Source organism: Coturnix japonica, chromosome 1 (assembly GCF_054131305.1).
Source record: "Coturnix japonica strain WE chromosome 1, WE-NBRP24, whole genome shotgun sequence".
NCBI classification, from domain to species: Eukaryota; Metazoa; Chordata; class Aves; order Galliformes; family Phasianidae; genus Coturnix; species Coturnix japonica.
The window spans coordinates 173,276,102-173,302,277 of NC_140663.1; the positions used below are offsets into that span (position 1 = coordinate 173,276,102).

Here is a 26,176-nt window from a genome sequence, read left to right on the forward strand (position 1 = left end):
GGACAATACCTAAGTTGTTCTACAAGAAATCCTGGAGAGAGAGCTCTGCAAAGGGGTCCTTTCCTGAGGCTCTGTGAGGACTCTGACTGGAAGGGCTGGATGCTGCAGACAGCTAGTAGGAAAGACGACAGAGACAGGGTAAGAAAAAGAAAAAAATAAAGGTCTCAGAATGACAGAATATGAAAGCTGAACGTGTAATGAAAGGACAAAGGGAGGTTCAGAGGCAAACTTGGCAGAAATCAACTATTAAAACAAGGAGTTTGGTCATATGGGAAACAGAAAGCCTCTTCTACGGCTGGTGTAATGCAGGAAAAGGCTGGATGTGCCCCTCCAGAAAGGAAATTTCAAGTGCCATTTGCTATTTAATATAATAAGCCAATCAATTTGCACTTTCACAGCAGTGTTCTTCAAAGGATTCCAAACATTAAGCTTGATGCTGTGGGACAGTTTAACCCACCCTGCTTTACTGGTAGAGCTGTGAACTGGCAGGCACACAAGGCTGGAGCGGGGCAGCTCTCCAGGTATCTGCAGAGAGCTCTCAGCATCTCTTCCCCTCAAAACACAGTGCTCCTAAGAAGAGGATGGACAGCAGCTAATGGATGGTGACTTTAACAGCTGACTCATAACTGAGCTGCAAACAACCCACATGTACCTGCACTTCATACCTGCTGCAAAACTACTCCATGGAAGGCATCTTTCCTTTGGGAACAATGAACACCTGCCCACCTATGTGTGACAGGGAACACTCTTATGGAGTGGACTGTAGTACTGCGCAGAGTGCCAATATTGCAGGTGATATTTTTCACAAAGCACACAGGGTGGAGGAGTTCTTTCAGGATTAACGCTATTGGGATTGAAATCTTTACGTCCCTTCTGAAGCCCCGCTAAAAGTGAGGCACTCTGGTCCAGTCCCCATAAACACAGTATGGAAGAGCCATGAGACAGAATGGGAGATGCTTGAGAAGCAGTTTCAGGATGTCAGCAGCTCAGCTCTCCTCTCAAACCCAGTCCTTCCCCTTGGGAAGCTGTAGCTCACACCCCACCGCTCTCCAGGATTTGAACCAGACTAAGCCAAACAGAGCCATAACAACAAGGCACGCCCATTGCAACTTGACTTCATGACACATTCTTCATATTATTTAACCATGAAGAGGTTGTAATGCATTAAAAAAAACCCTGTTGAATTGGTACTAATTGGAGACTTTCCAAATCAAGTCCAAAGGAACATCCCAGTTTGAAAGCAGTGTGGAAGATTGGTAGATTGGATGCCCTGCCATTAGCACAAAATCAGCACGTCACCAGAAATAGAGACTGAGTATCAAAATGGAAGCATAAAAGCAGTGTAATGCATATGAACATAACTACACTGCATCCATCTCTCCTGCTTATAAATGTGCTGGAAAACAAGAACACACCACGGCAGTTTCTAAGGAGAAGAGTTCAATGCTAACAGCACAGGTCAGCCATCTTTCTAGTGCCAACAGGTCTAGAACTGAATGTAGCATCCTTCCCACTTAGAGCTTGTGTCATTTGAAACAACTTACACTGCTGGGTTGGGCCCCAAGTCTCACCTCCAGCAGCCATCAACTCTCACTGCTTCCACCAAAGGTAAAGAGCTCTCAGTTTCACACCTGAAGTTGCATCCAACACCTGCAAGTAATTGGGACTGCACATCTCAGGGAAACCCTCCCCTAAGCATACAGTAAGTGCTGATTCAAAGGGGGTGTTTTCAGTCAAATTAATCCTTGCAGGAACCAAACGTTGTCAGAGAAGCACAATAAGCAGCTCTACACACCTCACTTGTGATTAATCTCTCTTTATCCTGTTATGACAACCAGCTGAGATTCAACACAGACCAACCCTGCAATGTCAAATGAAGCGGGAAGGCTCAACACAGCCATTCAGATCTATGTGTTTATAACTGAATTGGACAGGCAAATGTATTTTTAAAGGGATATTTCCTCAGTGATGTTTTCAGAATTGAGGAAGATTCTTACCTGTATTTATTTCACTTGCTCATCACATCCTTACCATAAGACAGTGAACAACCCCGTATAAAAGTCACCTACGTTCACTTGCCTGAAGTGACAGGTAACACACAAATCAGCCCTCAGAAATCTGTCAGAAAGCCAACTGAAAGCTGCATTTCTCAAGAAACAAGGCCTGTTACAGATAAAACCTTTGGTATGTCTGTCTGTCTGTCTATCTATCTATCTATCTATCTATATCCACAAAGACTTGAAGTGAGAAGATAGACGCAGCCTGCTGGAAGCACGGAACTCCTGGTAAGGATCAGACTAAAGCACTGGAAGGTTGGAGGCTCTTTTCCATTCTGACCTGCTGCTGAATCCTTTTCCTCCACACCTGACAGCCCCCAGAACACACTCCTGTACACTTACATCTACGCACAAGTACATGAACTTCACCTAAGTGGAACCATACATACAAGCTTTTAAACAGTCACCTACAAAGAGAGTTCTTCAGTCAGATCACAATACATTACTACTCTTTGCTTAATAGCATCATGAAAGACAGCACGAACTTCAAGAACAAACAACACTGGCAAGAACAAGCATGCAGCATTAATACTGGAGTTCCAATCTGCCAGCTAAACTTGGCTGCATCTTCACCTACAGATGAAAGTGTTCAATCTCCAATTCTTAACAATCTCAACCGTGTCCTGAAAAGAGCATGGAAGTGTTCAAGGTTTGTTTCCTTCACTTTTGTCAGACAAACACCTTGAGAGCAATTGACACCCAGCTGTAGTTTCTCCATGGTATCCATTTCTGAGCATACCCACCTGTGCTCCTGGTACAGGGCCAAAAGGATTTGGTGGTCTCATGACTGGCTGGCTGTATATTAACGCTGGCTGCGTCATTACTGGTATACCTCCCATCTGTGATGGCTGGAAAACAATCCACACAACGTTAAATCGCATCTAGCATTAACACGTTTCAAGTTCTTTTCAGGACAGAAAGGAAAACAGCGATGTGTGAAAGGCCTTGGCCATATTTGATATATGCAGTCATAAGACATTTCTGTGGTGTTCTGCAAGTGCAGGTTGCTAGAAAGGAACGTCAGTGCATGCTTAAGGAATAGTCACAGTAAGAAATGAGCTCATTTCATCTCCTGGAAAGAGCTGAGGTGACCTACAGGATGTTATAAAGCTGAACAGTCACCTTGTAATGACCCACCTCAGCCATCTGCTCACACACTGCACGTCTAACAAGTAACAGCAACTCATAACAGAGCTACAGCTACTATTAATTCTGGCTTTCGTTTCCTATCAGCCTTTAACACCACGATCAACGCTGCTTTACACAAGATTACTTTCTGAAGACGTTACCTTCCACAAGTGCTGAATCAGAGTCACCAAGAAATCACTTCCAGTATCACATTAATCAGGTTCGAAGCAGCACTGAGGTAGTTTGACCACAAATGCATTTGCACAGAACAAAACATGCCATTTTTGCTGCTCATTTATTGACTACAAGTTATTAATCTCATCTGATTATATCATTGTACCAATTATATATATAAGGAGTTTTAGGAAAATTCCCTTCCCTCTCATTCACTCAAAGCTCTGCTATATCTGCACAGCCATCCTATAGAAGAGCTGAGGTAGTTAAAATACACCATTTCAGGAATATTTTCAAGTTTGAGCTAAGAACAAAACTTTGAACAATCTTTCAGAGCAATGCACACCAAAGCCAGGTATGCTGGTACTGGTGCATTAGCAAGAGATGTAATTATCAAGCAACAGCACCAAAGGACTGAAGGCCATTCCCTCCCAACCTACCACTGTTACCTGGGAGCAGAGGCCGACCCCACCTCACCACAGCCTCCTTTCAGGGAGCTGTACAGAGCTGTAAGTTCTCCTTTAAGAGCCTCCTCTTCTCCACACTCAACAATCCCATTTCTCTCAGCTGTTCCCCTTGACACTTGTGCTCCAGACCCCTCACAGCTTCATTACCCTCCTCCAGTCACCCTACAGGGCCTCAATGTCCTTCTTGTAGTGAGGGGCCCAGAACTGAACACAATGCTCAAGCTGTGGCTTCACTAGGAGGTGAAATTCAATCATCAGTGAAGTAGTTCAGAAGAAAATGAAATCATTATCCAATGAGTGACCACAGCATCTGACTTTGGAGTTACAGAAGTGCTACTTACCATCCCATAACCCATCATCCCTGTGGGCGTTGTGGCAGGATACGCCATTACAGGTGGTGCCTAGTGAGAAAAACAGCAGTGAGCTGAGAGAAGGGATCAGCTGCACACGGGTAACACTGCAGCACTTGGCTTATTACAAAGATAGCGAAGAATGGGTAGACTTATTAGAGTTTGCAGTCTTTTGTTAAAATGGACCCAAATTATCTGAGATAAGATATCTAGGCTAAAGCTTCTAGATCATCTTGATGAGTTTATAATCACATATTTGCTTTCTGTTTGAATTCTGGCATTCTCATGACTTTGATTAATGAACGTGATGTGATACAGAGAGATTTTAGAGGGAAAATTCATTAAGCAGAATTTTGAGAATTCCATTCAGTGTATTTGAAAACAGGAGGTTGTGGTACAAGGGATCCTAAAAGAGAGGATTTTTAAAGACTGAAAGGCCAAATTACCATTGGTTTGTAGACATTGTAGGAATTCTTTTTAGTCAGGGTATCCATGCTATTGGGACCTTCCTACCATGCTTCAGTATAAGTACAACTCTAACATCTATTGACTGGAAGAGGAACTCAACTGGCTTTTCCTCATCTCTTGTTCAGTCTCAAAGTCAGTGTCGATAGCAGGATAATTAGTTCTAAACCTACAGTAGGATCATAATGCAAAGGCAGGCAGAACTCTCAAAACAATTTATATCTACTTAGAAAACCTGAACTGTAACTCACACTGCCTCTCACTCATCTGCTTAATGCGCTCAGTTTGAATAGGTTAGAAATCCTCCTAAAGCCTCAAGGTAACTTCCATGAAGATACAGGCAGAATGCTGCCAGAGGAAACCCAGAACTGAGCTACGTTCTTATAAACAGCCTGGCACCACATACATAAAAAACAGCTGATAACTCTTAGGCAGTTTAAAGCACATGGAAGACACTTTGTCATTACAAAACCACAGTCTTTGTCTCACAGCTTCATCAGCCACTTCAGTTTCAACTCTTAGAAGGGAAGCGGTGAAATGTTTATAATTAAAGTAAATTAAATGGATTTAAACAGATGAATTGTAATGTTAAGAAAAGGGCATCAGCAGTGCTGTTTCTGAGCTGTGTTTGAAGGTATCAGCTGCCTTTTTCATACACGGTAGCCAGTGTCATTGGCATTTTAATTGCCATCAGAAGGTGTTTTCCAGATAAGAATTTCTAGGCTGCACATCCACACAGCCAGAAAGGCTGCTCTAAAGGGTATTCTAGTTTTCTCAGGGTACTTTTGTTGTTTTTTAATGCTACTTAATACTGGCTACACAGAGGTCCATCCAGTAGCAGCCCTACCATCTGCAATGACAACAGAACTCAGGGAAAGACCAATACCACTGCATACATCAACTCTTTAAAATGAAAGAGACTGCATTGCTCTGACAGCAAGCATTGGATATTGCTTATCCTTTGTTTCATCAGCACGGCCTTTCCTTCTTAACACGAGTATTAATCACATATTGGTCTCTCCCCTCTGAAAAACACTCAAGATCTACCACAAATGTGGATAAAGTGCCAAGTATAACAGAAGCCCGTGAGGTTTCATGCAGTTATTCAAACACAAACATCTCATCTTCATTCAAAATTCACCAAGTGCATTGAAGGCAGCACAGACACACACCCCAGCTCTCTGGCAGCAAATGGTACAAGTTTAAAGCAAGGAAAAATAATCTCGGTATTTCCCATGCCATCATTCGAATCAATAGCCTGCAGAACACCTATGAAGTTCGTGTATGCTAAGAAAAGCTCAATTTTTGGCACACCAAAGATTTTAAAATGAGAAATGTGTAAATAGCAAGAAGGTTATGAGATTCTGCAACAGCTGTGGTTAATATCAGCATGCCAGTCGATTGCAAAAAGGCTGTGGGTTGTTTCACTTACGTATTGTGGAAAATGCATGCCATTCTGTATTTCCCAGGGAGAACAATTACATAATGCAATAACACTGGATTAGAAGCAAATACTTACACAATGGAATATACACAGATAGCATTTTAGTTCACAAATACATTACACGTCTACCCCAACACATTCTTGTAATTCAAGTCATTCACTGAGACAACGTACACCCGTGATACTGTCGTTAGTATGTTCTCAATTGCTTTGCATAGTCTATTTATTTGGTATATGCCTTTTTCCAAGGGCAAGGAAGCCTTCTTTTCAAAAGCATATTTCTTTAGCAAGCAGCAGCAGCTCCACAATAAATAGACCAGCACAGGAAGGCAAATTTTCTTCTAGATTATTTGTTTCTGGGTTTCTTTTATGTTCACAGAACAGTTTCACAGGAAGAAAAAGTGTCTCAGCGACTCTAGAGAGTAAAAGTTGTTAAACATAATGACTTATCACAAGAAGATGCATATACAAGACATGAGTTATTCAACAGATTAAAGCACACAAACTCAAACCACTGGTCACTAAAGGAGGTAAGAAGTCAGTTTCTTCAATACCTACACACCCTCCAAATAAGGTCCACAAACATTCCTCCCTGTGACTCTGAGCTGGTAACAGACACCCACCGCGGGGAGGTGGCAGATCCACAGAGACACTCATTTTCCTAATCCATAGTATTTGGTTATTACACTGTGGATTCGACTTCCCCCAGTCGGTTACAGAGTCAGATACAATAAATCCAGAGGGACTTTTTGTTACCTGCTCTGTCAGTGGACAGTTCTCCAAGTCATTATTATTTTTGACACCTAAGTTAAGAACACACTACCCCAAAATCCTAGCCAGTACTACATGCTGCAATGGGTGCTATACATTAGAAGTACTTGAAGATTGATCTCAGCCCATTCTCACCCCCCAGAGCAGGCTGTGTGTCATAATAATATACATGCTTGACACACTGACGCACCTGAAGAACACAGATGTCCCACTTGTTCTTACCTAGACTACCAAGTACCCCCAACACATCAGTCCATGGTTTCATGTTAACTCACTGAAACATGAAGCCAGCTTTCTCACCATGACACACTGTTCAAGTAACACCAACGTTTATGCTAAACTTGCACACACCTCACTGCAAACTAATTCACTAGAACTGCACAGCTGACAAAGACAAATCCAAGCACCACACATCTCCAACCAATCGCTTTCAGGCTCTCTCTGCAGCTGTGTCACTTCCAGTTTGTTAGTTTGCAGTCTGTACAAGGAACTCACTGTTTTAAAATGACTGTTTGCTTACCAGCGTTGGAGCATTCCATGCAGTCGTAGGTGCGATCTTGGGTTGCCAGTTGGAACCACCAGTTAGTTTCTTTTCACTTGGTTGAGTCCAATTTACATCACTTCAAATAAATTTATAAAGAATTGTTAGAAAAGAGAATGGATTTGCTTACAAAATGTGAACAACATTTCTTCTTTGAAACTTGACTTTTGTTTTGCAAAGCTCATTCAATAAATGAGTTGAAGAAAGGTCTGAGGATACAGGTAACACGTCCAGGGAAAGCCACCTTAGCTTGATTCAAGCTCAGTCCCATTCCCTGGTATGGCTTAGTCTAGCTTCCTTTCCTCAAGTCAAAATAGTTTAGTTAGGAACAACCACACAGTAGATTTCTGCTGGAGTGACTGCAGACTTGGCACAGACCACCCCAGTGAGCCTGAAATTTGCTCATCACGTTCTCAGCTCCGCTGCTAGAACAGATGTCTGCTTTTCTAGAACAGGCCCTGCTTCATGAGGTCAACCAGAAACCTGAGGTTTGTGGTCTCAAAATGCAGTTCTGCATGTACTCGAATTGCATGAAATATTTATTTGATACAATTACTACAACCCAAAGAAATATTCTGAAATCATTTGCCAAACATACTGAGTCCTTTCATATCAGATAAAGGATGGCATTTTGCCACTGTTGTTACTGCTCAACCTACAGCCTTTCAAGCAGCTCTTTATTTGTTACACCCCACATGATAAGAATCAAAGCACCACCCCAAACATGCTCTGAAGGGTAACATGATGATGCTCTGGACAGTCTTGAACCATAAGATTTTACTACCAAAAGGAAAAGCTCCATTTTTGATTAGGCATACTCACTTTTTAGTAGTTCCATTCCCAATGCCCAAATCTGTCACAAATTAGAAAAAGACACTATTGAAATTCCATCCACTTGAATATTAAATAAGTATTTTATCTATGTCGCTCAATACTTACTGCCTACAAGGTTGGCTAAAGATGAATCCAGATCATCTGACACTAACTTGTTAGGTGGTACTTTGGCAACTGGAAGACTCTGGTTCTGGGAGGCCACTGTTGGTTTTAGGAGACCGCCTAATTCATCAAAGCCTTGAAATGATAAACAAACTGATTTGAATCCTAGGCTTCACAGGGACATTGTGATACTCAGTTAAGTAGACAGCAAGTTCAAGACAAAGGGCAAAACAAAATTTAACCTAGTTAAATAGGTTAAATAGGTACCTAAATAGGCTGACCTACAATAAACTGGAAAAAAAACTACTGTACTTTTGGATTAAGGAGATACTACAGAAAAAAGGAGATTTTATTCTACCAACTTAATCTATGTGACATCTATTTTATATGAAACAGATTCAGAGCCACCACAAAGCACGAAAGAACAAAATTAAGCATATCTAAAGGATTTCAGTCATATCAAAGCGTGTTTGCTTTTAGCACATTATTGGTTTGGCCAAAGTCAATCCAATATAAGAGAGTTAAAGGTCAGAAGGCTGGAGTATCTACTTCCCAGATTCTCAGAAGAACAAAAGGGTTCTTGATTACAATCCCAATTAATACCATATTTTTGATGGTTCAACCCTTATATGATCATTTCCTGAGATGAACCTCCACATCCAAAAAGCAACACACATATAACTGAGTGTGTTAATAATGTGTTGCGTGGTTGAGTAAAATTAAGAAGCAACTTTACTTATGGCTGCAGTACACAGATCAGTTGACAACACTTGAAAACAAATAACGCTGTTCACACTGTAAAGTTTCAACGCAGAAAGGATTCAAGGAATTAAATGTCTCTTCAGAATGGATATAGAAGCAGCCTTTCCTTACACACTAAGAAAAAAGCTGGATGAAGAATGCTGTCATTGATCTTTTAAAGTCTGCCTTCTTTTGTCAACTGGAACACTGTCACACGAGTAAACACAGATTGCGAGGACAAATATCATCTATTTTGGTAGAAGTCTTACCACCAGAATCTAGGACAACATTAGAAGATTTGTTTCCAAACACAGACTCAAAGTCAACATTAAGGCCAGCTGATGGCTGTGGTTGAGCAACAGGGGATGGAGTGAACCCTGCAGGGGAAAAACAAAGACAGCAGTTGAATGTTTGTGTGAAGTTTTTCCTCATTAATTTGCCTTCTTTATGGAAAAGACGACAAATATGGAGATTATTTCTGTACTAAAGAAAGATTAGGAAGACCTCAAGGCAGATTATACTCTAACATGGAAAATTACATAGGAAAAGAGCTGGAACTTGAACTCCTCCCAAGAAAAAAGCTTCCATCGCAAAAGAATGCCAACAGACTATGGAAGATCCTCCCTCATCTCTACATCTCTGGCACTATTTGTACTCTGTCTGTCTTTAACAAACTACTTACAGTTATTTAAGGAAAAAATATTGTGCTTTTGCAGGAAATGCAGCTGGTCAGATGCAGAATCTGTTTCCAAATTACTCGCCTGCAGATTGATCCCTCCACCTTTCCACTAGCCGAGCTGCTCTCAGCTACAACTAGAGCAAGATCCATAATACCCCAACATACCTGACCAGCATGCTTTCAATTACACATTCCTAAAACTAACCTTTTAAAACAGGTATTTTTGAGCACAGATTAATTACTTCATTAGTTTCCTGCTGTGTATCAGTAAAGCAAATATTATCTTAGTTAAGCGTACTTCAAATGCTTTCTTCCTCTCCACTTGCTGCATTGCACAGCACTGTCAGTTTTTAGCAACACTAAATAAAGTTGATGGCTCAGAATATGGCAGCAAACGTTGGTTCTGCACTCGTGTTTTCATTACACACAGAGCACACAAGTCTGCGCCAGTGTGTGCATCTACACTACAACAGTCATGCAATTACAGACCTGATTATTCCTGTGTAAGAAATAAATACCTGAAGAATGCTTGAAATGTTGAAAATTAGCTCTTCTGGTTTTGAACAAATTTTAATGATACAGAAAAACCACAACAGGGTCGCATACTTGAATAATAAAGCAACTCAGGGCCCTGCCCAGTAGTTAGATCACATTTCGCATGCTGACACAGCTCATTTCAGTCCTTGTGTTTTCCTAAAGCAAGTGAGACTTCACTTAACATTAATGATTCTATGGTGCAACCCTTGTGCTCAGACTTCACAGAAGAGCTGATTTGGATCACCTCTCCTTCCTATTTGTCTTCAAGGAAGGCAAAACTTCCAAGTCAAAAGCATCCATCAGGAGAACATATTTTTTCCATTAAGCACAAATCATATAAAGCTTGGAATAGCATACAAGGACACAAGGGAAGCAGTAATGTGTGAAAAGATAGGGAAGTGAATAAATAACAAAACAAAATGAGTATCTTTGTGACAAGTGGAGCATCAGGTTGTAACAGGCCATTTCAGAGACTCTGAACTGCATATCAGAATTCCTTTGATAAGGTGTCCTGCAAATCGTGCCCGTACCAATAAGTTTGACAACGTAACTCATATTTTTCTTTAGAAAATGGGTTTAAGTGGTACAAGCTAAGATAACCTGCCCACTCTCATGTTCTCCGATGTTTCAAGCTATATGAAGCTAAGTCACAAGACAAAACATTAGTTGGGACTTTTTGAGTTAGACTCAGTGAACAGATCAACTCATTCTCCTGGTGTGACTCCAGCTAATTGTTTCCAGTGCTTTTAAATAAAACATGGAACTTCACAGTGTTTAAGAATCAACTACTGCACAAAACATGAATTGAAGGTATTGCTAAGCCTCATGTAACTGCAATGTTAACAGCTCCTCCCCCACCTGGTTTGGACTATTATCTGTCACAACCAGCAGCCCACCGAAGTGCTGGCAAGGTGTTATACAGAAATAGCATCGATACAAGTTACTGTGCAGACATCACTTTGCTGCACAAACAATTAGACATGTGTAAGATGTCTCTCAGAACATCCCAATCCCTCCGTCCCACAAGCAGTGATGGTGATTAATGCAGCAACACGTACAGAAGGAATCCTGAAATGGGGAGATACTCATTTCTCAGACTGAAGCCTCGAAGGCACAAACCAGTATAAGAGCTACTTGTGACAGCACATCTAGCATAAGCACTGCTACAGAAATCAAAGTTGGAGCCAATGTAGGAAGGCAATTCTGTAGCCAATAATGGACCTAATAATTCCAGGCACATGACATTCAAACTTGCGTTTGAGGTGAGGCCGCATCCCATTACCTACCTCCAAAGAGACCAGCTACAGAAGAAGGCTCATTGCGGAAATGAGAAGCACTAGGGTAAGCTTGAGGACCACAAAAAGAATCTGATAAGGCATGTCACACAGAAGAGAGAAAGCCAAGAAAGGAGAAGAGGGAGAGTTACAGAAAGAGAACCAAGATACACTCTATTTGCTGCTCAAATATTTAGTTTCAGGTCAGTCTATAAATCCACATATACTCTAACAACATAGAAACAACAGAACAGAATCAATACAGGTGAGACATACAAGAAATGAGTTTGTATCATCTACAACACTAAAGGGAAAAAAACAGTTTGAACATTACAGCTAAGATAGGATAAATATTTGTTTTTTCTTTCATTTTTTTTCCAGTAAATGCCACGTTTTACACCCTTTGGGAAAAAAAAAGTGTAAAAGCTTCATGGCATTTTTCTTATACCTGAAGAATAACGATACAGCCCAACAGTGGATTCATATTTGGTTGCCACAAAGGGATTTAGTTGAGTGAATGGATTGTAATGATCTAAAGAATCAGAAAAAGTCATTTTAAATCCACGTTCACAATATCACAACACCTAGTTTGTGCTATTGCTAGAGCTGCACCTACTTTTACAGGTCAGTATGTCAGGAAGTCACACGTGGCTTCCAGATAGAATTCCACAAGAGCGAGATGCTGGAAGGGGAAGGCAATGTAACAATGCCATCCATCCCCAGCAGGTCAGGGTTGGGCTGTGATGGTAAATGCCTCACAAAGCCACCCAGCTGTGCACACACAGCTTTCTGTACAACCACAGAACAAACCACAGCCAGGAAGTTCCTCTGACTGAATGATAACTCTGCTGCAAAGCTGCTTTACAAATGGTCATTCTACATTTGCTTGCAGCTATACCAGTTTATTAGAAGCATGGGGGAAAGTGATTAGAAACAGACCAAGTCATTACACCATAGTTACAACTTGAAGTGTTTATAAACTACTGCTTCATCCAACTAAATAAGAATTCCAGAGTCTCACAATAGGAGTCCTGCTCTGGAGACTCCTGCTTCTCCTCTCCCCAGTAAGACAAAACAAGCCAGGAAACTCATCAAAATATCAGTGGGCAAGGCCATCTCCAAAGAGATCCTTTGCCTTATCCTCAATAAGAAACAGCTAACTAATAGCTTTCTTATAAGAAAGTCTGGATTCTTCTGAGATCAATTCCTGAGAGGTTCAACCTGACAAAGAAAGCCCTGTTGGTGCAGTGAGACTGCCTTCAAACCCAGCAGTCTAAGAACAGTTGGACAGGGCCCTGGGCAACCTGATCTAGTAAAGGTGTATGTTTGGTGGCCCTGCCAGGCAGGGGGGTTGGAACTACATGATCCTTGAGGTCCCTTCCAACCCGGGTCATTCTGTGATTCTGTGATTAAATGATTTCTTTATTCTCAGAAAACTAAAATATTGACAAGCAAACTAATTATGAGGTAACTGCACCAACAGATGCGTGACAGGGATTTCTGGTATGACAGCACATTGAATCACCTCCAAACTAAGTTTTAATGGTTTTTAACTGGTGAGTTTAGTTAATTGCCTAGTAGGTAGTGGTGAATAGAATATATATATCAAAATGTCCAGGGCTTTATCAGTTTTTCATGTCAGCAAAAATGCAGAAAACACATCCCCTGCATAAGGAAATGACAGTAAGCTGCTACGTTCCTCAACCCGAGGAACAGAAAAGCAGCATTTCCTTTTAATTCTCAGGCACATACAGTATTTTACCTTAAAATTCCCAAGCATAAGAGCCTGTGTTGAAACAACTCAAACAACAGCTTTAACTGTAAGTAAGTTCCATCGCATCAGCAAGAATTCCAGCACAGTTAGTATCAAGGAGGGGTATTTACACTGTTTTTATGACACAACCACTAAATCAAGTTCTAATGTAGCACAAAACAACACCCATTATTATCTCTTTGGTTTCTTCTAAAGCCCCCGAGTAGAATTTAGAAACCAAAAACAATAAAATGTTCAGAAAACAGGTAATTAATTTAAAACGGTACTTTACCAACAAACATTTCATGTGTGGGTGTCCTACTGGTGAAAGTAGAAACATCAGAAGACACAGACAGATGAGCAGCATCGTTAGTTTTTGTAAGGAAAGGATTTAGGTTTGGAATGGCATCATCAACATTATCAACAGTAGCAGAAAAAGGATCTGTTCCAATTCCAGAAAGCAAGAGAAAGAAGAAAAGGGAGATGGATTTAGTTGCATGTTACTTCCTAGGTACAGAAGAGTAAGAAGAGTCCAAGTAGTAACGTTTTATCCCAAAACCTCTCAATTTGGGATGACCTAGTTATTTAATTTTTAAGTTGTCCAGTACTACCCATACATTCTCTGCCCAAGGAAAAGGTGGTAGCTACCTTTCTGCTCTTAAAAAATACCATCTTGGTCTTATAGAATGTACCTCTTCTATAGCGTGTCTCATACAAAACATTAGCACGTTACTTATCTTTAAACACAAGCAGCTTTTGCTCTACTCAGTCATATCCCCCAACACTTGCAACAAATCCACTGAAGCAGTGACTGCCTCCTACCACAGCACAACACCAGACTCTAAGTAACGACTCAGTGCGACTCCATTCTACAAATGGCTTTAAAAATAAAAGTATGGAAAAAACACCAGATATAATCTCAAATCAAACAAAACCCAATGAAGCTGCGAATTTGCTCTTTTCAACCTACTGATCTTGGTACTGATCTACTTTGTGCTTTCTGTGTTCCTGAGCATCACGACGTTCTCAAGCATTGGAAACATAGTGAGGCAGCATACAGGACAGAAACACAGGCCTTATTACCAAGCTTGTGGACATGTCATTGGCCATGAACAAGAGAACCGCCCTGCTTCATAGAATCAGTAATGTTGGAAAAGACCACCGAGATCACCTAGTTCAACTCTGGAGTCATCACCACCACGCCCACAGACCTGCCACATATACACAGTTCACCTACACATATACACAGGGGCAGTGAACCCATCACCTCCCTGAGCAGCCAGTTCTGAGAATAGATCTCTCCTAATATCCAACCTGAACCTCCCCCACACAACTTAAGGCAGTTACCTCTCACCCTATCATTAGCTACCTAAGAATCCAAGCCCACCTCACTACAACATCCTTTCTGAGAGTTGTGGAGATGGATGAGGTCTCCATTATTCTCCAGCCCTATGTATGCCTCTTTTATCACACTGCCTAGAACTACAGCTTACTGTTCCAGCCAAAACCATATACAGAAATGTCAGAGTAATACTTGTAAGAGATTTGAGTACCTCAGTGTTGGCACTTAGCTTTTAAACCAGGTTGACTTACTGATCATCTACAACTAGTAGATACTACCATGGTATACACAAAAGTTTCAAACTACCTCTGCCTGAATCCGATCTCCTGATCTCAGCTATAAATCCTATACAGTTTGATAACACACGGCTGTCAGCCATATGCAAATCTTGAAGAAAATGATGCCATAAAAATCATATATGCATTATTATTCTTCACAGACATGATGGACTTTCATTTTCTGCAAGCTTGAAACCTTTTTCAGCAACATTTGGTTTCTTCCACTGACTGCCTGACCACATCACAAGTATCTTACCAGGCTTTTCTTTAACTTTAATCAATCATTCAGTTATCAAAAATCAGAGTAGCAGACAGCAAGTAGATGAAGCACCCCAAGTAACGTTCTGCTTGTAATGAACAGCAGCAATATAAAATATACTGTCTTCTGTGTGCCTTAGGCAACAGCATTACCACCCAATGTACCTGTGCACATGTCAAACAGCCAGACACCTTAAATGCCAGGCACCTACCCTGCTTGCAGGTATGTACTCTTTGTCTATTATGAATGCTGTTTCAGAGTGCACGGAACAAATGGATCTGACAATAAAACACAGCGTGTTATCCTTTAATCAACTCCTGCTTGCTTGCTGTTGTTGCTTCACATTCTTCTCATTCTACTGGTGGTACTTACAAGTGGAAAAAATCCAATGGGGTTGGATAAACTGATTATTTCCACACTGGCTCATCTGTTCTGCTTCTCAAGTTTAGGTACAAACTGATCACTGGCAAACAGCAGATCAAACAGCTGGAATGGTCTTCAAACCATCTCAGTAAAATGCTCTTATAAAAGCTTCCTTTATTCTTTTTTAGCCATTTTTTTGCTCGTTTTCCACATTACTATCCTATATTTGTTTGAAACTACAGCCGACTGGAATTATTTAAACATGTAGAAAACAGGGTAAGAATCAATTACCACCTCCTGTACCCAAAAGCCAAATGTTACACATGGATTTGTGTTTTGACTAGTAAAGCAACTGGATGAAACTTGAGAACAGCAGAATTTTCTCAGAAACATCATCTTCTCTCCAACTCTTTGCTGCTCTGTCTCATCCTTGCTGTAAACCAGAGTGTTTAAACCTGAAAATCTGCCAGTGCCTGTGACTGAGATAACTGAGGATGAACTGGTTTGGGTAATTCACATCATTCAATAATAATGACTATTCAATTGTTGTCTCTCCTGACAGAAACCCTTCAAGACCAGTTTCATCTCTGAATGCACATGGTGCATCAATGGAATCACTACACCTTCAGGTTGGCTTAAGGCATCAGTAATTCAGGTGTATTCAAAAAAGTAATTGGAATTGTGCAGACCTTCCATCTATCCAGCCAGTAGCAACTTACCTGAGAGAGAAGAGTGACTAAGATTTTTCTGGGGTATTCCTTACAGTTTAGAGGAAAGAAACCAAAAACATGCAATAACAGAACCCACTCTCTCTAGGGATTTTAACCTCATTAGCTTTTGCCAGATAACAATGGAAAGCAGCAACCCAAATAAAATGGGTTTGTAACACAGTTTATCCTTTTATTACACACCTAAAAGATGCTGCATAAATCTCATAAGCAGTGATTCTTGTCCACTGCAAGTCAATTTGTACCTGATTCGATACTCTTCTCAAAGTCACTGAATACACCAAATACAAACATCATCATGTCAGAAAATTACCTAAGGGAGGGATGCTGTGCAGTGGTTAGAGCACAGGACTGGAAATAGTTCAGGTTCCATTCTTGGCTCTGCCACTGACTTGCCGCATGACTTCATGCAAGTCAGTTAACTGCTCAGATTTCCCCATCTGTAAAATGTGGAAAGCACTTCTTATCTACCTCACCTGTGTGAAGCGAGTGTTCATGTCTGCAAAGCTCCACAGATCTGTTTTATAATAAAGGTTAACAGAAAAGTAGTGATGCCAAAATTTTAACCTACAGCTTCAGCAGATCAGCCCGAAATCTTCACAGTTAAAGGATTTAATCTTAGAAGTATTTAGAAACACGTCATGAGGAAGCAGATACACCAATGATTATTACTGACCACTCTTAACAGGAATAACACACAACACTGAACAAACACAAGGACCTCCAGGCTCAATTTCAGGTTGTTAATAGAAAAAACTGGTATAAAATAAAACCACTAGATCGTGATATAACCTTCATGAGGACGATAACCTCCCCTTCCATCTCTCACCCATGAGATAATTAGAACAAGCTGAAACAGAAGACGTTCCCGAAAGCAAATAAGATGAGCCAAAACATTTTCACACTTTCTGAACTCTAAGCCTAACAGGCATAAAAATTAGTATGCGTATCTTGATACGCTCCCATTGCATCTTTCTCCAAAGATGCTCTGCTCAGCAAAATGGAAGGACAAGTCATTTTCTTTTCTTTCTCCTGGAAGGTACCACGTACATTACACTGCTGTGCCCATCAACCAGAATTGTTATTTCCCTACAAACCAGTATGAGAAGATTCACAGGATACTAAGTACACATTGTAAGCAAACAGGAAAGAAGAACACATACACTGCATGTTGCAAAGTTCACTTAAATAACGGGAAAGACCATTAAGAAAAGCTCAAAAAGGAAAATGAAGTAGCAGAGCAGTATTATTCCAATGCTTATAAAACCTTCTGAAGCAGCAACTCCCATTTTTCAGCAACATTAAGCAGTTATAAAGCAGCTATTTCCATATAAGACAATAAAGTTTGAAACTAAGCATCATTTATGAAGAAGAAAGCTTTATGCAAGGGTTTTTAATCTTCATTCAGTATAACTAACAGTGCGAGCAACCAGTATCTGTTACCCACACCAAAAGCATTCTGGAACACTGCAAAGCAGAAAAGTGATGAATGGCAGCTGCTCTAACTAATCTACAATAACATTCATGACTTCTGAGATTCTAGACCTGCCTCCTTGATTTAAAAACACACTCGCATTAGTAAGACTATCTAACAGCTCATTCAGCACATCTTTTGCCAGTTTCTTTTTGTAGTTCAATACAAATTCTCTGCTGTATTTTGGAGGTGCTTGTTTTGATTCTGAAACCCAAATCCGGACTTCTATGCTTTCTATATACATTTGTCTCAATTGTTCCTTTCCAGGTTTCACCCAAATCCTTATTTATTATAACTGAAAATTGTGAAAAATTGATTTGATCTCAGTCTATATAAAACACTGATTTGAGAAATTCCATCTTCAAATTCAGCATGCACACAAATGGATTCTCACAGCTAAGTTTCTGTTGCTTCCTACACAATACCTGAAGACAGCAGTCAAAGGATCTGCTGGTCAATGACTATAGGAGCATCTCAAATCAAGACTGTTTGTAACAAGCACGTGCCTCTACATTATTTTCACCTGTACTCAGATCAGAATGGTTTCCGACTCCTTTAATTCAGTCTTAACTTGTCTCTGCAAGTTTTCTTCACAAGTTTCTGTGTAACAAACAGCTCACAAACCAGGCACACATTTCATAGCAATAGAGTCAAAGTAACAAAAACTTTAAGTCAGACTTCTTACCTCCCCAGGTACTTCCTACTTGTGGAGCAGCAGATATTGAATGTACGGATGGGTGAAAAGTTGGTTGCAAATCAAGCAGATCATTTGGCAGCTTTGAAGTGCTACAAAGACAAATCAATACAACTGTTTGAACTGCATCACAGTTCCCAAAGCAAGGCAAATGCTAACAGCTGTCAACAACAAAGCTTTGTAATGAACTATATGTTATGAAATTTGATACAACTAAACCAAAATCAGGAGATTTGCTGAATTTCACACGATGTTTTGCAAGGGTGAATGCAGAAAGCTGTGCTATACCAAATGACTGTTAAATCACTACAGATGACCAACCTTCCCATATTCCACATAGCCTAATAGGGCTAAAGCATCTCAAGTTCGAATGATCTGCCACAGCTTTTAAAGTAACCTCATAGAAGCTCCACTGGTTTGCTCTTTCACTGTGGAACTCAACTTTAATGGATTACAACATCAAAATGCTGTATCTCTACAAGACCTGTCCACTATCAGCTGCCCAGAAACAGGAATCTGGTTTACATCTGTGAGCTATTAAAGAACTCTGGGGAAAACAGAACATTAAAATCCAACTGCTGTAGTGGCATCGGTCCTGTGAATTCAAACTAGTTTACACGTACCTACTGGTCTACTCATAAATGAGATCCAAGAACGTATGAAGATTAAGAGTGAAATCTTAAAGGTACTCTTCAAGAGTAACAGGGATGATAAAACATCATCTAGCAAAGAGTTCATTTCACACTCTAAATTTCTCTTGAAAAAAAAAAAAATAAAAAAAATCAATAAAACTGAAGCATTGGTGTTCACCAAGATCATTCTAGCACATTAAATGAACCAAGATTGGCACGTATGGCTATGGACAGATGCTGAGGCATCAGGGCATCCAAGGATTGTTTGAAATCAGACTGGCACAGAGATTAAAGGCTAGAAGGGACATCCTAGATTTCTGCCTATCCTCTTGCTGACTCAAATGATTGTACGATTCAGTTTATTATTTCATTTCAGAAGAGATCAAGAAACCATGTTTTGTACCGCTGCTCCTATTAAAAAGTAGCTCTGTTCAACACAGCCTTGTAATACGAAGAGTCAAAACAGTTTGCAAGTAAAGATTGCTCAAGTTAAGGATAGGGATTAATCAGAGACATTCCATCCAGTAGCAAGCAACTGAACTTGCAATTCAACAAATCCACTTCGAGGCAGCTTCTGCTGTACAATCGGTTCTTCGCTCATTGCAGTAATACAGCCAGCAACTGAATTTAAACAAAGACAAACTAGCATTTGTTCTTCAAAAGAAAATGCTCTTGTCTCCAGCACGAAGCATTTCTAGCCATTTGAAGAAGCTTTAATCAAATGTTTTTGTTTCAGACCTTGTAAAAGGAAGATCAGGCATTCAAAGTTTCTAGTTCAATGCATACTGCTACTTCAAATATTTCTGTCTCAAAGCTATTTAAGCAGTTTTCAAAGAAGCTTTTCAATTATCAACACTGACAGATTTTCTAGTCCTTTACACATGATTCAGCTATTTTCTTCATAAAAGATGTAAAGTAACTTCCTACAATAGTTTCCTAGTGGGGAAAGATGGTTGTATAAGCACTTACTGCTTATGAACAACAGCAAGGAGGTAAATAGATTCTTTCATGATTCTAATGGAACTAAGCAATCCTTCTTTAAGTTTAGGATCCATGAGTCAGCAGTGTGTGCTTGCGGTCCCAAAGGCCAACTGCTGAGCTGCATCAAAAGAGGGGTAGCCAGAAGGATGAGGGAGGTGACTGGCCTCCCTGCTCCACCCTCATGAGGCCCCGTCTGCATCCAGGTGTGGGGCAGCCAATGCAAGAAAAATGTGGAGCTGCTGGAGCAAGTCCAGAGGGCCACAAAAACATCAGAGGGCTGAAGCACCTCTCTCATAAAGAAAGGCTGAGGGAGCTGGGTTTGTCCAGTCTGGAGAAGCTCACTGTATCCAAAGGGAGCTTAAAAACAGGAAGGAGACTGAAGGCCTCCTGTTTAAATGGTCCCATAGCAACAGGACAAGGTAGAATAAACTAAAACTGGGAGACTAGGATTAGATACTAGGAGGAAATTTTCATCAGAGAGGATGGTGTGGCACTGATACAAGTCACCTGCAAGAAAAACTGGAGACACAGGAAATCTTTAAGGCCAGGAGGGATGGGGCTCAGGTGGGTGACAATCCTGCCCAGAGCACAGGGTTGGAGCTGGACAGTCTTGAAGACTCCCTTTCTATCATTAGTGTGCAGTAAGTACTCTTAGACTATCTGCAAGTTCTTGCAGATGGATGTTCCAGATACAACTCAAGACTGCAGAACCTGACTCTTTTCCTTCCAAACCTGTTTCAGGCTTTCCTTTTCCTAAAAGACTATCAGAATATTTGTTACCACTCAACTTTTTAGATACCTAGAAATGCAACACTGAGTTCTGCATTTTTAAGACCTGCCATACTGAATTATTTGACTTCTCATGAACAAACTTGTTTGGTTCTTCATAGACTTGGCAAGTGCACACTTACAGTTCCAGCTGTCTGGTTAGCCAACAGCTACCAGGCCTGTAAGCAGCTCAACAGAAACTACTCTGCAAATGGAAGATGAAGACACTTACTACATTGCTTTTTTCTTTTTTTCTAATGACAACAGGGTATTTTTCTACCTGCTTCACACAACACATTTCTTTTCACATCACTAATGAACTATACACCCAAATAACATTCTTCAATGTACTCTCTGCAGAAAATGAGATGACATTCTGGCAGCAGCCCAACTAACAGGGAAGCAACTTTACTGACACATACCTGTTTGAAGAGCTAGGAGTAGAAAAAATATCAATGGCTGGTGTAGTCATTATGCTTCCTGCTGCAGTTGACACAGGAGAAGCTGCAGTTGTTAAAGAGGTATGAGGTTTCTTTGCAAGTTCTTTTAGACGTTGCTCCTGTTGGAAAAGTGAGCTGGCATAAGAAATCCAGAAACAACATTTGTGTATATGAGTTTGGAGGCAAGTAAAACAAAACTTAAATACTTATTTTTAATTATTTCACATGGTAAAGTCTCAGTTTGTTAAACAAGATAATCACTGGAGACATTGCTGCCACAAATAGTTCAGAAACATTACTTCACAAACCCTTCACAAGTTGCAAGACATACATACATATGATTTTACCTTCAGCACTTTGACAATAGCACATACTCAGTATAACTTAGGCTTTTTGCTCTGCTCCTGCAAGAGCCTCAGTAAAACTATCAGTAAAAGCACAGAAAAAGTGCTCCAAGTTAAAAACTTCAGATGCCTACCTTTAAAGCTTTCAAGCGAGCCTGTTCTTCCTCTAATGCAGCTTGTTTTTCCCTTTCATCAACCTTTGTGAGAGACAGGCCAGTGCTTGCAAGGGAAGAAACTGCATTGGAAAGGGTGGTAGCCCTAAAGTAATTGGACGAGAGTAAATCTGGCTGTTAATAGGTGACACGTGATAGGAACACGTGTAGAAAGCTTTACCTGTATCCACCCTCCTGCTCAGTCTCCTTTTGAATTCTTTAAAAGACTGGTTATATCACCATACAATGCAAAGCAATGAGTTTTCCTCAGATGTACTACATGATACACAGAACAAAATACCACAAAGTGATACTATTCACTCTTGTATTGGGCTTTCAATCCCTCAAGTTTCCCCTTCAATCTCCATCACAGAAACTGATGCCTGAACTTTATCTTAGGCCAACAGGAAAAAAATAAACACGTATTATATGTAGATACACAATCTCTGACAACGTAGAACCAAATTCAAACTGTTGGCCAATTTAATAGATTTAGTTAAACTGTCAATGCAACCAATATACCACAGAGAAAAATAACTATCATCAAGCTTAAGAAAGTGCAAAAAAAGATTAATTCAAATACATTCTAAATTCAACTACATACAAATTATAAAATACAGTAACCTCACAAACACCAGCAAAACAGTGCTAAAGTCCTAAAATTGCTACAAGAAAACATGTAAGATATTACTGTATGATTGTCTGGGCATGCAATAAAAAATGCTATCTAATTTAGCATGACTTCCCTCTCTGTCCCCCCAGTACTAAGCTTCTTTTATTTAAACATAATGAAGATATTTGCCTAGAGGATTTCTCTAGATTGTACTTGTGCTTTAGCAAGCATTTGCAAACCAGTGAATGCCTTAATCTCCAATTACTTTAAGCAACCATTTTTAATTTAAGGACTTCTGGAAACATTTTCTTGCTTCTGAAAAAGGATTACAATTGAGATGGAAGAGTCTAAGGACATTCATAAATAAATACTGCTTATCTTACAGAAGTCTAATTATTAACAGAAAATGAAGATTTATGGGCAGTAAATTAAAAAAACCTGCTTCTCTTCAGAGGTTCAAGATTAGATGTGAGGAGTTGAACTACTGGATGATGGATTCTACAGCAAATCTTGGCAGATATTTAGATTCTATTTCTGTTGATCTGGAAGAAACTGAAGTGCTCAGCAAGACATGCAGCTCCCTCTTTTATTGTTACTAACGCAACCTTCACTTCAACAAAAACTACACAAACTTTGTTTTCATAATCTAATCTCAAAATAATGAATTTAAAAAAGAATTGAAGCAGTGTTAAATTGTAAAGGATAAGAGTATAAGCACCTGCTTGCAGCTGTAGAATCTTTGATTTTCTTTCCTTCTAGAGAAGCTAAATGCTGCTCCAAAGCATCAAGAAGGCTACTTGGTGCCTATAAAGAGACAACAGGGAAAAGACAGGAAAAAAACCTTAAGGTAAAGCATGTCAGTAGTTAAAGACTTCCAGAGAATACAACTGTAAAGACTAGTACATCTCTAGATACTTATATCACACCTTGGCATTCAATAGATATTTAATGACTTTAAATATAACCAGAGGTTATCTCATCACTGCTTCACTCTGTGTAAAATGACTCACCAGTAAGTACTGAAATATGTCAAGAGATGTTAAAATTAACAGCTAGGAAACAGCAAACAGAATCAGGAGTAGTCAGTATTTCTACAGACTAAGGAAGCTGTACCTAAAGTCTTGTGTATGTGCAAGGTCTGCAAACCTTCAGAAGTTATTTCTATAGGCTTGTAGCCAAAAGCAAGCTTGGTAAAAACTGCAGATTTCAAACACCACGTCAAAGCTTCATTATGTGAACTCGCAAAGACAAACTGTGTTTTCAAGCATGACAGAAATTATATTGTCACAAAACTCAATTAAAGCATGAAATAAATGGCCTTTAACATTTTACAATAGCATCATTGCAAACGAAAGCCAGGCTTTGACAGGGGTTGGATTTAATCACAAACTTTGAAATAACTTGGTGACAACATACAGAGGAAAGCATAAGTGAATGCTATAATGCCAAGTCTTCCTGATTATGCAATATCAAAACTGACATGTAATGACAAATACACAATAAGTTTATCTACCTGGGAAAGATCTGGTATGTCTCCTCTGTCAATTCCAACTTGCTGTAAGAAAACAAATAAGCTTTAGAACCTGTTTGCATTTAGTAAAGGCAGTGATCCTCAAAAAGCAAAGAACATTAAAACGTAGTCCAGTAAAAAGCATAACTCCACATACAGTTTAAATCTCAGTAAAGTGAATTCTGTAATTGTTGGTTATAGTAAAGTCCTTTGTTTAATGTGTACACATTCAAAGGTTTGTTAGAGACTTTCTACATACTGCCTTGGAAACAAAGCTGAATGAGAATCAAGGATTCCAGAATTTTAAGGCTGGAGACCTTGCCTGTCCCATAAATTACAGGGTAAGTTCTCAGGTCTAGTAATATAGAGATGTAATTGCTCAAACAAAGCACCTTCACAGCTTATAGAAGCAGCTTTCCTTAAAAGCTCTTGCTGTTCTCTAAAATGCACATCAAACAATGGTCTGCACAGCAGGACGTACGTACTCTTACAGTAGGAAGAATCCTACTCTTACCAACTGAAAGGGCAAACTGAAAGCTTTACAGCTTAACTTCTGAAAAACTATGATTAATAAAGAAAAGCAAAACAAGAGCAGAAGCATGTCAGAACTGAGAGATTTCTTAATTCAGCAATGCTTCAGAATGCAGCAGATGACTTTAAAAACCGTTTTACAAGGTAACCGATTTCTCTGTCTATGAGTTAACTAAGTATAGGAGCTAAGAAACTGCGATGAATAAGCATGTGTATTTGTTAAACTTTATTTCAAGAATAATAGATTTCAAGTTAGAATACACAGAAAGTAGGAGATCAAAGACTGCTACCATTATTAAGAAACCAAGGAAGTTTTAAAATACTCATTTATCTTTTTCTTAAGGAGCGTGTGCATATCTGCAAGTACATTGCAGTCAGTCTTCACACACAGTCTTCAAATGATCTAATCACAAGGACAGAGACTGTCAGATGACAGGAACTGAATTCAGCCAAAAGGAAGCAGTATTTGCTTTAAGAAAAAAACAGCTCCTTCAAATAGAGGGTAAAGTTTGGCCGGACGTGGTTTACCTCTGCAACTTTAAGGAACTCTGAGATCCGTGTCATTCTAGTGAGGAACTTCTTATATATGTCAAGGCCTTCTTTGCACTGGTTCTTTTTCATATCAAAGTACTTTTCTAGAAGCAGGAAAAGCATGTACATTAAGTAAGGAATCACACAGCCTGCAGTATTCCCGTGCATATTTCAAAGTAGAAGCATATAAATGAGCAGAAAATGCCTGCAGATTTGTTTTGCCACATTAACTGCAGAAGTCACTATGCCTAACTCATACCAAATGACAAAAACTCCACTGAACATGAACTAATGATCATCTGCATGCAGTTCCACTTTACCCAGCAGGTAGCAGATCTCCCGCATTCATAAATACCCTGAAGAGTATAGTCAGGCCTAAGAATATATCACATTTCATGTGGAAAAAAGGCAATTTTTTGGTATGACAATCACAAGTCTACTCTATACCAGCAGCCAGCTATCAAGCAAAACATACTTTCTGTAAGACTGTTGCCTTTTTTTAATAGCACTGTCTACAACAGTGGCATGCAACAGATTGCACAGTACTGGTGCTGGAAGCTGAGGGTTCCACCCTGCCTTCTTGAAATAGGCTTGTTTCTATATTGAGCTTCACTCAAAACATGAATCAAAGCAACTATACGCAAGTTCTTATTACTAAGAGAAAAGAACCAGTCTGTGACTTGAGACTGGAAACTTGACTATCCTTCATTGGCTAATTCTGGGTTTTACTTTCCGTTTTGCAAGCAATGTGACAGCAATCAGACAGCTAAACTCAATTGTGGAGCTCAAGAACAAGCAAGTGAGCACACTTGTCAACTTAATTATTCCTAGACAGGCTCCCTTGTATCTCCAGTGCATTCAACTGAAAGAATCTGAAGTAGGAAATCAATTTCCCCTAAATACACTACACACTCTAGAAACATAAGGCAACAAATCATTACAACCAACACCAGATATTCAAAAGCCAAGCAATCAGCAATACTGTGATTGCAAGTTTGTAACTGATGGTAACCTACTGCACTTAGAAACAAAATAGGATCACGTTGCTTAAAGAAAAGTCACTGATACCACAGCTTTTGTTTGTCAAGCAATATGAGACAAAGAAAACTGTATTACAAAAAAAATCCTGAACTGACTTTGCTTTCAGAAACTTACTGATCCCTATATATAATGGATTGAATTTGGGAAATCTGTAATATTTTGGTGTTTTACAATAACG

At 39.7% G+C, this 26,176-nt stretch overlaps 1 protein-coding gene across 20 annotated transcripts in view; it reads right to left on the minus strand.

Moving 5' to 3' along the window:
• Positions 1–26,176, minus strand: part of PICALM (phosphatidylinositol binding clathrin assembly protein) — a 60,912-nt gene that overhangs the window by 2,404 nt on the left and 32,332 nt on the right. For 2 of the 20 annotated variants that reach the window (XM_015852406.2, XM_015852403.2), the window contains 16 exons: positions 24,955–25,061; positions 23,899–23,940; positions 23,104–23,189; positions 21,755–21,878; positions 21,259–21,395; positions 18,447–18,547; positions 13,610–13,759; positions 11,577–11,657; positions 9,344–9,451; positions 8,337–8,468; positions 8,220–8,250; positions 7,377–7,476; positions 6,074–6,097; positions 4,168–4,227; positions 2,801–2,905; positions 10–112 (listed from right to left, as the gene is read on the minus strand). In XM_015852406.2, coding sequence (XP_015707892.2) covers positions 20–112; positions 2,801–2,905; positions 4,168–4,227; positions 6,074–6,097; positions 7,377–7,476; positions 8,220–8,250; positions 8,337–8,468; positions 9,344–9,451; positions 11,577–11,657; positions 13,610–13,759; positions 18,447–18,547; positions 21,259–21,395; positions 21,755–21,878; positions 23,104–23,189; positions 23,899–23,940; positions 24,955–25,061 — 1,481 coding nt within the window. In that variant the 3' untranslated portion in view covers positions 10–19. Of the gene's footprint in view, positions 1–9; positions 113–2,800; positions 2,906–4,167; positions 4,228–6,073; positions 6,098–7,376; positions 7,477–8,219; positions 8,251–8,336; positions 8,469–9,343; positions 9,452–11,576; positions 12,097–13,609; positions 13,760–18,446; positions 18,548–21,258; positions 21,396–21,754; positions 21,879–23,103; positions 23,190–23,898; positions 23,941–24,954; positions 25,062–26,176 lie in introns of those variants that run through there. The other 18 variants (XM_085536547.1, XM_085536546.1, XM_015852416.2 and 15 more) reach the window with 11 other exon arrangements.